Below are 13893 nucleotides of genomic sequence, written 5' to 3' on the forward strand. Positions count from 1 at the left end.
CCCTCCACCTGGTCCCAGTCCCAAGCCTCCAACTCGGCACCACCCTTTTGACCTGTCCATCGTCTTTCCCATCTGTCCACTCCACCCTCCTCTCCGACCGAGCACCTTCTCCCCCACCTTCATCTACCTAGCGCATTCTCAGCTAACTCCCCCCAGCCCTACCCCCCTCCCATTTACCCCTCAGCGCCCCCTCGGCCCACAAGCCTCATTCCTGATGAAGGGCTTATGCCCGATACGTCGATTCTCCTGCTCCTCGGATGCTGTCTGACCTGCTGTGCTTTTCCAGCACCCACACTCTCCACATAGATGGATTTTACGCCAAGCAAGTGACCAAACTGTTATGAGGGGTGAATGGGAGCGTGGATTTGAGGTTACAATGGGATCAAATTCTCCCGTCTCTGTGAGGATCTCCTCCGTGTGCTCCGGTTTCCTTCCACAGTCAGAAGATGTGCAGGTTAGGTGGACTGGCGATGGGAAATTGCCAATGGTGTCCAAGGAATGTGTGGGTGAGGTGGATGAGCCATGGGAAATGCAAGGTTACAGGGACGGGCTAAGGGGGTGGGTCTGTGTGGGATGGTCGGTGTGGATTTGACGGGCTGAGTGGCCTCATCTGACACTGTTGGAATTCTATTATTCAATAGCTTATTGAATGGGGGAGTGGGCTCAAAGGGCTGAATGGCCTCCTCCTGACTCAAATTTTCCATGTTTCAAAGACACGGGATGGCACGGTGGCTCAGTGGTTAGCACTGCTGCCTCACGGAGCCAGGGACCCAGGTTCTATTCCAGCCTCGGGTGACTGACTGTGTGGAGTTTGCACTTTCTCCCTATGTCTGCGTGGGTTCCCTCCGCGTGCTCCGGTTTCCTCCCACAGTCCAAAGATGTGCAGGTCAGGGTGGATTGGCCATGGGGAAATTACCCATAGTGTCCAGGGATGTGCAGGTTAGGGTGGATTGGCCATGCTAAATTACCCCATAGTGCTCAGGGATGCGCAGGTTAGAGTGGATTTGCCATGCTAAATTACCCATAGTGTTAGATGGATTAGTCAGAGGGAAATGGGATTGGGTGGGTTACTCTTCGGAGGGGAGGGGTGGACTTGTTGGGCTGAAGGGCCTGTTTCCACACTGTGGGGAATCTAATCTAATCACAACACCTCTCACAGCATTTCCACAATAGAGCACTCAGAGTATCAGCCTGAATTAAGGACTCAGATCCTCAAGTGGGACTTGAACTCACTATCTGGGACCCATATTTTCATGGCACCTGCAGGGTTGGGGGCTGGGATTGTGGAAAGCACAGTTAGACAGTCAGGTCAGTCTGAGATGGACTCACAGCTGTAAACGACCTGAGGCCTCGAGTTGTCAAACACGACGGCCTGGACAGCGGCCCGTACAGACAGCAGGGTGGGACGGTTGGAAGTCTGAAGCATTTCTCCACTCGTCTCAGGAATGTGTGACCTTACTTTGCCTTGCGCTGTTAGTTCAGTCAAGACACTAACTTCACACGTACACAATGCTCCGTCATTTTTAAACAGAAGCAGATATCTATTGGAGTTTGAAGCAGTGCTGTTTGACATATCTCACAGCATTTTACTCATCCCTGACCTGCTCCTCGGACTAAAAATCTACCAAATCCCCAATCTCAATTTTAACATCGCAAATGTTTCAATCTTTTCCCATCTGTTCAGATGCGGACTCTAATCACTCACTTGGATCTCTGAGTTCAGATCCAAACTCCACCAGTTTAAACAGGAGTTGGAGTCTGAAAGAGCAAGTTTTTTGAGCAATTAAACAGGCAGCTTTTCACCAGCAACAAATGTAGCTTTTGCATTTTCTTCTTGATATTCATTTATAACTGGCCTTTTGATTTGACCCGGGCCAGACTCAATCAGATTTGATGGAATGCCATCATTTGGGCTCTGGTCAGTCTCGCAGAGCTGCTGCCAATCTGCTGTGACTTGATATCAATGTCACTGCTCATTTCTCATTCAATTCACAGGGTCCGATAGTCAGCCCAATCTTAAGACGCACAGCCTCAGCCAAAAGCACTCTGAGAAGGACACCGTCCATCACGGTGGTTGAAAAGGGCCGAGTCCTGCAGAAAACAAAGGTATGTATCCCCCACCTCTTTGACGATCTCTTTGAGAGTTGGTCTGCGATTCAGAGATCCCTCTTGGGAAGAACAGAAGAATGCTGGATATCCGCAGGTCGGGGAGCATCTGCGGAGAGAGAAAGAGAATTTGCCTTACAGGTCAGTGGCACTTTTAGTCAGAACTGTCACATGTCAGAGATTTTAAGATCACAACACCAGAGGAGCAGAAATTAGGCCATTCAGCCCAGCGGGTCTGGTCCACCATTCAATCATGGATGAGAGGCTTCTCAATCCCATTTTCCCGCTTTCTCCCTGTAACCTTTGATCCCCTTAGCAATCAAGAGCTTATCTCTCTCTGTTTTAGATATACTCAGTGACCAGGCCTCCGCAGTCTTCTGTGGTCATGAATTCCACAGATTCGCCACTCTCTGGCTAAAGAAGTGTCTCCTTCTCCCTGTTCTAAACGGTCTTCCCTTGGCTCTGAGGCTGTGCCCTTGGGTCCTCGTCTCTCCTGCCAATGGAAACATCACCCCAACGTCCAATCTGTCCAGGCCGTTCAGTATTCTCTAAGTTTCAATCAGATCTCCCCTCATTCTTCCCGACTCCATTGAGGAGTGTCCAACAGTCCTCAAATGATCCCCATATGTTAAGCCTTTTATTCCTGGTATCATTGTCCTCTGGACCCAGGGCCAATACATGTTTCCTGAGGTATGGGGCTCAAAATTGCTCACAGTACTCTAAATACAGTCTGACCAGATCCTTATAAAGCCTCAGAAGTACATCCCTACGTTAATATTCTAGTCCTCTCAAGATGAATGACAACAGCAGGTGGCACAGTGGCTCATAGCACCAGGGTCCCAGGTTCGATTCCAGCCTCGGGGCGACTGTCTGTGTGGAGTTTGCACATTCTCCCTGTGTCTGCGTGGGTTTCCTCCCACAGTCCAAAGATGTGCAGCTCAGGTGAATTGGCCAGGCTAAATTGCCCACAGTGTTAGAAGCTTTAGTCAGAGGGAAATGGGTCTGGGTGGGTTACTCTTCGGAGGGTCGGTGTGGACTTGTTGGGCCGAAGGGCCTGTTTCCACACTGTTGGGAATCTAATCTAATCTTACAGAGGTCTATGTAAACATTGTATTTGCCTTAATAACTGACCCAACCTGCATGTTTCCATTAAAGGAAACCTGAATGAGGACTCTCAAGTCCCTTCGCACTTCCGATTTCGGAATTTTTCTCCCTGTTTAGAAAATAGTCAACGTCTCTGTTCTCCCGACCAAAATGCACGACCTTACACTTTCCCACAGTGTATTTCATCTGCAAATTCCTTGCCCACTCTCTCCCTACGGCCTCCCTACCTCCTCAATACGATCTGCCCCTCCACCAATTTTGGCCTGCACACTCCATTCCATCATCTTTCTGCTGATTTATGACAGCAAAGAAAATCAAACTTCTGAGCCAGTGAATCTTTTGGTTCACAAAAGCGGCTCGTGCATCCCACAGCAGGGGGTCAGGCATGACTCAGCAGTTAGCAATCTTGCTTTTGTAGTCATGGTTTAAGGTCCCACTGTCATGAGTCGAGTGCAAAATCTATTCACACAATACTGTTAGGGGTGCTGTAATGTTGGATGTACCGTCTTTCAAGGGGGGCATTAAACTGAGACTTGATTTCCCCCCCTTTTGGGTGTGTGAGAAACCACACGGAAGTGTTGAAGAAAGTGCGGCCGTACGGGACATTGGTTCGGTCACTTCTGGGACTTGGCGTGCAATTCTGGCCTCCCCGCTGCAGGAACAAGGTTGTGAAACTTGAAAGGGCTCAGAAAAGATTTACAAGGAGGGTGTCAGGGTTTGAGCTGTAGGGAGAGGCTAAATAAGCTGGGGCTGTTTTCCCTGGAGCATCGGAGGCTGAGGGGTGACGTTATAGAGGTTTACAAAATCATGAGGGGGCATGGATAGGATAAATAGACACGGTATTTTCCCCTGGGGTGGAGTCCAAAACTAGCAGGCACAGATTTAAGGTGGGAGGGAAAAAGATTTGAAAGAGACCTAAGGAGCAATGTTTTCATGCTGAGGGAAGTGTGTGTGTGGAATGAGCTGCCAGAGGAAGTGGTTGAGGCTGGTACAACATTTAAAAGGCATCTGAATAGGTATATAAATAGGAAGGGTTGAGAGGGTTATGGACCAAATGCTGGCAAACGGGACTAGATTAATTTCAGATATCTGGTCAACATGGACTGAAGGGTCTGTTTTCATGCTGTACAGCTCAGTGACTGTAAAGAATAGAATCTTTCCCTGGTCTCTTTGACCAATGTCCAGCGAACTTCACAAAATGGTCACTTTGCCATTGCTATTTGTGGCAACTTTGCAACTCTAACAGAACGAAAAATAAGGGGCACAGCCTCAAAATAAGGGGGGAGCAGATTTCAGACTGAGTCAAGGAAGAACACCTTTACCCAAAGGGTTGCGAATCCGTGGAATTTCCTGCCGAATGTAATAGTTGAGCGACCTTGTGGAATGTTTTGAAGGAAAAGATAGACTTTTGAACAGTAAGGCAATTAAGGGCCATGATGAGTGGGCCAGTAAGTGGAGCTGAGTCCAGTAGAGATCAGCCATGATCTTATTGAATGGTGGAGCAGGCTCGATGGTCCAAATGGCGCACCTCCGCTCCTATTTCTTTCAACTCTTTCTTCTTTCTTTCTTCTTTCAACTCTGCAGGTCTGTTGCATTGGAAGCCACAGTCCTTCAGCTCAGGTGCTTAGCTCGGGAGAAACACAAACTGTGAATTTAGACCCAGGGTGCTTATTTCATTGACACTTTATCTCAATCACATTGATCAGGGACACATCTCACTGCGCCAGTTTGCTATCCCCACTGACGTGGTCCTCCTCTCTTTACAGGAATGGGAAATGAAGTCTTCAGTCTAAGCAAACGTGTGCAAAAATGCAATTATTTTGCAAAGAACTGTCGTCATGTGAATATGCCGAGTTTGCGGAACTTCGGCAATGTAAATATTGGCGTCAGCATGTGGATCATGCGAAGGAAAACACAATACTGGATTCACTTGTCATCTCTGACACTTAAAGAAACGTAACACCACTAAGGGGCCTGGTTTCCATTACAGTCTGCGAGCTGTATCAAGGGTGACTTTGTAATAAGATGAAAAAGAATTGGACTGTGACCTGACTGGACAGTTGGATTCCAAAAGCCTACAATATCATCACTTTGATTCCAGAGCGTCTGTTTCCTTTTAATGCGAGCTAATGTTGTCAACGCAAAATGATGACATGTTTATTTTGGAAATGAGGACTTTCTAAACCAAATGTGTGTTTTCCCCCCTCCCAAGTTTCCAAATTATATTTTGGCCCCACCTCCATCACCCCCCCCCCCCGCCCCATCTGCCAACCCAGGCCACAGCAGCAACAAGACCACAGCAATTAATCACAGATGTCACCAACCCTCTGGTCAACTTAACATAACAGGGAGTGACCAATTGATCCTTTATTCAATGCACAACGTTAAAAACTTTGAAAGGTCCTGATGCAAAGTGGTGATGCTGATTGCAGTGAGCATAAACGTGCTCTCCAGGCTCGATCGCCCTTTCAAAGGGCTTCCTCGCTATGTCCTAGTCTGTCTGGAGTTAACAGAAACAAGGCTGAGATGCCCCACGAAGGATAAGTTGGCGATGGCAAACACTTCCTAGGATTCTATGTGGTAACTCACTTAACAAACAGGCAGAGTGCAGAAGTCGAGGGCATAGGTTAATGGCGAGAGGGGAAAGATTTAGAAAGAATTAAGAGGCAACTGTTTCATACAGAGGGTGGTACGTGTATGGAATGAGCTGCCAGAGGAAGTGGTGGAGGCTGGTACAATTTAAAAGGCATCTGGATGGGTATATGAATAGGAAGGGTTTAAGAGGAATATTGCTGGCAAATGGGACTAGATTAGGTTAGGATACTTGGTCAGCATAGGCAAGTTGGACCAAAAGGTCTGTTTCCGTGCTGGAGATCTCTATGACTCTAGGGTGCTGAGGAAGCTCATTATAGCCACATCAGCAGCAGAAATGTTCACTGTCAGCCTTGTGGACTGGGCACTTGGGGTGGCAGATTCAAGCCAGATTTACCACTGCTGAATGCCAATGTGTGACCAAAACAGAAGATAGATGCAGGCACCATGTGACGTCAGGGTTGGTGATACTGCAGTCTGAATAACTGATTGTTCCTGCCTGCTTTAATGACCACATGTATCAAGGAGACTGGAAAGACAGCTTAGTCCGTTTCATTGTCCAAGGGACATTGCAGAAGGAGTAAAGAAACAAGTTTCACCAATAATTAAACATGTATTTCACATATTGGAGCAAAATAACAATTTGAATATCACTGAACAATACCAACACACTCATAAAATTATCAGAATTGTACATCTTGTCTCTGTATTACATTTGTTTATAAATTGAACATGGTATGATTTTGTTGTGCAATGATTTTTTAACCTTGTGGTGACTGGAGATAATTGTGCCTTCATGGGTGAAAGCACAAGTGATTTCAGGGAGCCTGAGTTGACAGTCCATCCCTCAGTACTCGGCACGGAGGGAGCACAGTACAACCAGAGGGTCAGACTGATGATCAGTCCTGAGGGAACACTGCCCTGACAGAGGGTCAGTCCTGACTGATTGACTTCACTATCCACAACCAACATCACTGAAACCAGTTGCCTGGTCACAATTGCATTAAAGTGCTCGAGAAAGCACAACAAATTGGCTGCCACGTCTCACAGGATCCAGGTTCCAAAATGTACTAAACTGGCCTAAAATACATTCGGGCAGTCTGAGGTCAGGAAGGGTTCTCCATCAATGCAATATTTTCATTTTTTTCAGTCAATAAACCTCACTTTGGATACTGCTGGAGGGGGATGACCTACCAGAGGAAAGCCATAGTAGTCAGTTCCCTGGCACTGAACCTGACACTGTGGCAAAGAAGGGAAGGGGGCAGAATAGAAAAGTACTCGTGGTAGGGGACTCGATAGTTAGGGGAAATTACAGGAGATTTTGTGGTCAGGATCGGGATTCCCGGAAGGTATGTTGCCTCCCTGGTGCCAGGGTTCGGGACATCTCCGATCGGGTGTATAAGGTTTTAAAAGGGGAGGGCGAACAGCCAGAAATCGTGTTACATATTGGCACTAATGATATAGCCAGAAAAACGATTGAGGATATAAAAAATGATTTCAGGGAGTTAGGATGGAAGCTGCAAAGCAAGACGAACAGAGTAGTGTTCTCTAGTTTACTACCGGTGCCACGAGATAGCAAGGCGAGGAACAGGGAGCGGGCGCAGCTTAACACGTGACTGCGCAGCTGGTGTAGGAGGGAGGGCTTCAGATATGTAGATAATTTGGGATGCCTTCTGGGGAAGGTGGGACTTGTACAAGAAGGACAGGTTGCATCTGAACTGGAAGGGGACCAATGTCCTGGGTGGAAGGTTTGCTGGAGTAGTTCGAGAGGGTTTAAACTAGGATGGCAGGGGGATGGGAACCTGAGCTGTATACCGGAGGTGAGAGTTGATGCAGATGAGGCAATAGCAAGAGTTAGACCAGCTAGTGGGAAGGATTTTCCTGGGAAGGAACCAAGGGATCAGTTAAAGTGTGGTTGCTTTAACGCAAGGAGTATCAGAAATAAAAGTGATGAACTTCGAGCATGGATCAGTACCTGGTGCTATGATGTTGTGGCCATAACAGAGATATGGGTTTCTCAGGGGCAGGAATGGTTGCTGGATGTTCCAGGGTTTAGAGCATTTAAAAAGAATAGGGAGGGGGGAAAAAAGAGGAGGGGATGTAGCACTACTAATCAGAGAGGGTATCACAGCTACAGAAGCTTCCATTGTCGAGGAAAATCTGCCTACCGAGTCAGTATGGGTGGAAATTAGGAACAGCAAGGGAGCAGTCACCTCGTTCGGGTTTACTACAGGCCCCCCAATAGCAACAGGGAGATGGAATTAAGCGTAGGTCGGCAGATTTTGGAAAAGTGTGGACGTAGTAGGGTTGTTGTAATGGGTGACTTTAACTTTCCCAATATTGATTGGAACCTCCTTCAAGCAGAAGATTTGAATGGAGCTGTTTTTGTAAGGTGTGTTCAGGAGGGTTTCCTAACTCAGTACGTTGACAGGCCGACGAGGGGAGAGGCCATTCTAGACTTAGTACTCAGAAACGAGCCGGGGAAAGTATCAGATCTTGTGGTGGAAGAGAATTTTGGCGATAGTGACCACAACTGCCTCACATTCTACATAGCTATGGAGAAGGAGAGGATTAGGCAAAATGGGAGGATATTTAATTGGGGAAGAGGAAACTATGATGCGATTAGACATGTGTTATGAAGCATGGACTGGGAGCAATTGTTCCATGGTAAAGGCACTATAGACATGCTGTGGTTCTGTTCGCCGAGCTGGAAGTTTTTGTTGCAAACGTTTCGTCCCCTGTCTAGGTGACATCCTCAGTGCTTGGGAGCCTCCTGTGAAGCGCTTCTGTGGTGTTTCCTCCGGCATTTATAGTAGCCTGTCCCTGCCGCTTCCGGTTGTCAGTTTCAGCTGTCCGCTGTAGTGGCCGGTATATTGGGTCCAGGTCTGCGTGTTTGTTGATGGAGTTTGTGGATGAGTGCCAAGCTTCTAGGAATTCCTGGCTGTTCTTTGTTTCGCTTGCCCTATAATGCCCTACAAAAACTTCTAGTTCGGCGAACAGAACCACAGCAACGAGCACCCGAGCTACAGATCTTCTCACAAACTTTGAACTATAGACATGTGGAGACTGTTTAAGGAACAGTTGTTGCGAATGATGAATAAATATGTCCCTCTGAGACAGGCAAGAAGGGATAAGATAAAGGAACCTTGGATGACGAGAGCGGTGGAGCTTCTCGTCAAAAGGAAAAAGGAAGCTTACATAAGGTGGAGGGAGCTAGGGTCAAGCTCAGCTCTAGAGGATTACAGGCAGGCGAGGAAGGAGCTCAAAAATAGTCTCAGGAGAGCCAGGAGGGGGCACGAGAAAGCTTGGCAGAACGGATTAGGGAGAACACAAAGGCATTTTACAGTTATGTGAGGAATAAGAGAATGGTCAAAGAAAGAGTAGGGCCGATCAGGGGTAGCATAGGGAACTTGTGTGTGGAGTCTGAGGAGGTAGGGGAAGCCCTAAATGAGTTTTTTGCTTCTGTCTTTACGAAAGAAACGAACTTTGTAGTGAATGAAACTTTGAAGAGCAGGTGTGCATGCTGGAATGGATAGGGATTGAGGAAGCTGATGTGCTGAAAATTTTGTCAAACATTAAGATTGACAAGTCGCCAGGGCCAGACCAGATTTGTCCTCGGCTGCTTTGGGAAACGAGAAATGTGATTGCTTCGCCACTTGCGAAGATCTTTGCATCCTCGCTCTCCACTGGAGTCGTACCTGAGGACTGGAGAGAGGCAAATGTAATTCCTCCCTTCAAGAAAGGAAATAGGGAAATCCCCGGCAATTACAGACCAGTAATTCTCATGTCTGTCGTCTGCAAGGTGTTAGAAAGGATTCTGAGGGATAGGATTTATGACCATCTGGAAGAGCATGGCTTGATTAAATGCAGTCAATATGGCTTTGTGAGGGGCAGGTCATGCCTCACAAACCTTATCGAGTTCTTTGAGGATGTGACTAGAAAAGTTGATGAGGGTTGAGCTGTGGATGTGGTGTGTATGGACTTCAGCAAGGCATTTGATAAGGTTCCCCATGGTAGGCTCATTCAGAAGGTCAGGAGGAATGGGATACAGGGGAACATAGCTGTCTGGATACAGAATTGGCTGGCCAACAGAAGACAGCGAGTGTTAGTAGAAGGAAAATATTCTGCCTGGAAGTCAGTGGTGAGTGGTGTTCCACAGGGCTCTGTCCTTGGGCCTCTACTGTTTGTAATTTTTATTAATGACTTGGATGAGGGGATTGAAGGATGGGTCAGCAAGTTTGCAGACGACACAAAGGTTGGAGGTGTCGTTGACAGTATAGAGGGCTGTTGTAGGCTGCAGTGGGACATTGACAGGATGCAGAGACGGGCTGAGAGGTGGCAGATGGAGTTCAACCTGGATAAATGCGAGGTGATGCAGTTTGGAAGGTCGAACTTGAAAGCTGAGTACAGGATTAAGGATAGGATTCTTGGCAGTGTGGAGGAACAGAGGGATCTTGGTGTGTAGGTACATAGATCCCTTAAAATGGCCACCCAAGTGGATAGGGTTGTTAAGAAATCATATGGTGTTTTGGCTTTCATTAACAGGGCGATTGAGATTAAGAGTCATGAGATCTTGTTGCAGCTCGATAAAACTTTGGTTAGACCGCACTTGGAATACTGCGTCCAATGCTGGTAGCCCTATTATAGGAAAGATGTGGATGCTTTGGAGAGGGTTCAGAGGAGGTTTACCAGGATGCTGCCTGGACTGGAAGGCTTATCTTATGAAGAGAGATTGACTGAGCTCGGACTTTTTTCATTGGAGAAAAGGAGGAGGAGAGGGGACCTTATTGAGGTAGACAAGATAATGAGAGGCATAGATAGAGTCGATAGCCAGAGACTATTTCCCAGGGCAGAAATGGCTAACACGAGGGGTCATAGTTTTAAGCTGGTTGGAGGAAAGTATAGAGGGGATGTCAGAGGTGGGTTCTTTACACAGAGTTGTGAGAGCATGGAATGCGTTGCCAGCAGCAGTTGTGGAGGCAAGGTCATTGGGGACATTTAAGAGACTGCTGGACATGCATATGGTCACAGAAATTTGAGGGTGCATACATGAGGATCAGTGATCGGCACAACATCGTGGGCTGAAGGGCCTGTTCTGTACTGTTCTATGTTCTACTTATGTTTGAGTCCAATAAATAGAAGATAGATACAGAACGGGATTACTTTGCACCAGTTTAACAGAATATCGTCCTCCAAGCATGCGAAGGAGAGGGGATTGAGTGTACCCGAGAGTACGTGTGTTTTCCAGCAAATGCAAGAGCATTGCAGAGTTCCACTGACAACTGTTGATTCACATCTGCAGCATGTGCCAGTGCAAAGTTTGTCTGCTTCTGGCGTGGTGGGGGAAGAGAGGGGACAGAACAGAGATCATGCACTGCCTTTATACAAGGTCATTGGTAATTTCAACGTTTGCCAATCAGAAATCCAAAATCCTGCGGATGCTGGAAATGTGAAATAAATATAGATAACACTGGGTGAGAAACTCAGCGGGTTTGGTAACATCTCCGGAAAGAAAGAAAACCGAGGGAATTTTATCATCTTATCAAACCTGCTGGAACACGTGTGACCAGAAATTAGATTAGATTCCCTACAGTGTGGAAGCAGGCTCTTCGGCCCAACAAGTCCACACCGGCCCTCCGAAGAGTAACCCACCCAGATCCATTTACCCCTGACTAATGCACCTAGTACTGTGGGCAATTCAGCATGGCCAATTCACCTGACCTGCACATCTTTGGAAACCGGAGCACCTGGAGGGAAATCCATGCAGACACGGGGAGAATGTGCAAACTCCACACAGATAGTCTGTAATCGAGGCAGCAGGGCTAACCACTGATCCACCGTGCCACTGGGGAACCTAATTCACTCGCGCACTTTCCTTCACATCCCAAGAGCTTGCACCAACTAAAGTCTTCACCTTGACTGTTCCATGAAATGAAGAACTTTGCAAAAGAAAAACACGTCGAAAAATGGCTTTCACATTGTTGGTGGTCGGTTCGCTCAGGCTTCAAACTTTGATGGGTTCAGAGGAAGAAGTTTAAATATTTCATGGTCTCTCCACAGACGTGAAGGATCAGGACCACGTTGCTGTGGCTGGACCAGAAAGATTAATCGCTGCATTGACAACTTCGAAGTGCAAAAAAGCAGAACTGAGGGAGGCAATACACTCCCGGGGGATGGTGTGAGTGTAAAACATGACTCTTCCCCGTCAAAGTCCAAACAGAGTGGCTGCCCCACCTCATTGTTGGGGTTGGAGCTGTGGTTGTGGAGAGTTGCCTCAGAAACAGCCACAGCCCCTGGAACTACTTTAACAGCAGTGATTGTCAATTCATCGCCAATAGCAGCAGCAGCAGCAGACTGGATCTCTCGTGTTGCACAAATGACTAAAAATTAACATTATGGATTTATTGCAAAACTCTGAATTAAGGTCGGGTAATGAATTGTTAGGGGGTAATAGAGAGTGGTGTTGTTTTGAAAGCTCAGAAATGTTGAAGGGATTATATGATTCTCTGAAGATGAGCAGGGAATATAAGGGAATCCTGATTTTATGGTGACCATTTTTTGGTGAATTTTCACTTCTCAATGAACAGAGAATAACTGAGCCAGGCAATGATAAACTGCCGGCAAATGGCAAATCACAGAATTAGGTTCTGGCCGATTGGCTCAGAGAAAGGGACTACTCCCAAATCTCACACCCTCCTAGAAGCGAGCCAAAACTCACACAGACACCACACTCACCTTGAACCCATCCTGGGACTGCACTCACATCTGGAACCCACTCAGAGATTCAACCCCGACCTGGAATGCACCCAGACGCTGCACCCTCATCGAGAACCCATCTGAAGATTGCCCTCTCATCTGAAACCCAGCCAGAGACTACACCCTCACTCAGTACTCCCCCAGAGACACACACCCAGTGCCCACCTGGAGACCCCACCCTAACCCAGTGCCCACCCGGACACTGCACCCTCACCCAGACCACACCCGGAGACCCCACCCTCACCCGGAACACACCCGGAGACCCCACCCTCACCCAGTGCCCACCTGGAGAACGCACCCTCACCCAGAACATACCCAGAGACCACACCCTCACCCAGAACCCGGAGACCCCACCCTCACCCAGAACCCACCCGGAGACCGCACCCTCACCCAAAACACACCCGGAGACCCCACCCTCACCCAGAACCCACCCGGAGACCGCACCCTCACCCAAAACACACCCGGAGACCCCACCCTCACCCAGAACCCACCCAGAGACCGCACACTCACCCAGACCACACCCGGAGACCGCATCCTCACCCAGTCCATACCCGGAGACCGCACCTTGACACAGAACACACCCGGAGACCACACCCTCACCCAGAACACACCTGGAGACCCCACCCTCACCCAGTTGCCCACCCGGAGACCACACCCTCACCCAGTCCATACTCGGAGACCGCACCCTCACCCAGAACACAGCTGGAGACCGCACCCTTACCCAGAACCCACCTGGAGACCCCACCCTCACCCAGAACACACCCGGAGACCCCACCCTCACCCAGTGCCCACCCGGAGACCGCACCCTCACCCAGTGCCCACCCGGAGATCGCACCCTCACCCGGAACACACCCGGAGACCCCACCCTCACCCAGTGCCCACCCGGAGACCCCACCCTCACCCAGAACACACCCGGAGACGGCACCCTCACCCAGAACACACCCGGAGATCGCACCCTCACCCAGTCCACAACCGGAGACCCCACCCTCACCCGGAACACTTCCGGAGACCCCGCCCTCACCCCAACACACCCGAAACCGCACCCTCACCCAGTCCACACCTGGGGACCACACCCTTACACGGAACACACCCGGACACCGCACCCTCACCCGGAACATACCCGGAGACCCCACCCTCACCCAGACCAGACCCGGAGACCCCACCCACACCCGGAGACCGCACCCTCACCCAGACCACACCCGGAGACCGCACCCTCACCCAGTCCATACCCGGAGACCGCACCCTCACCCAGAACACACCCAGAGACCGCACCCTCACCCAGACCAGACCCGGAGACCCCACCCACACCCTGAACACACCCGGAGACCCCATCCT

The 13893-nt window shown here is 48.9% G+C and overlaps 1 protein-coding gene across 4 annotated transcripts in view; it reads left to right on the plus strand.

The window, feature by feature from the left end:
* LOC122542973 (actin filament-associated protein 1) overlaps positions 1-6543 on the plus strand; it is a 76415-nt gene extending 69872 nt beyond the window's left edge. For all 4 annotated transcript variants that reach the window (XM_087984265.1, XM_087984266.1, XM_087984267.1 and 1 more), the window contains 2 exons: positions 1996-2106; positions 4977-6543. In XM_087984265.1, coding sequence (XP_087840391.1) covers positions 1996-2106; positions 4977-5003 — 138 coding nt within the window. In that variant the 3' untranslated portion in view covers positions 5004-6543. The remainder of the gene's footprint in view (positions 1-1995; positions 2107-4976) is intronic.
* The last annotated feature ends 7350 nt before the right edge of the window (positions 6544-13893 follow it).

The sequence above is a fragment of the Chiloscyllium plagiosum genome, unplaced genomic scaffold, assembly GCF_037043375.1.
Source record: "Chiloscyllium plagiosum isolate Xiang-an unplaced genomic scaffold, Cpla_swu_hap1 HiC_scaffold_48, whole genome shotgun sequence".
Classification (NCBI taxonomy): Eukaryota; Metazoa; Chordata; class Chondrichthyes; order Orectolobiformes; family Hemiscylliidae; genus Chiloscyllium; species Chiloscyllium plagiosum.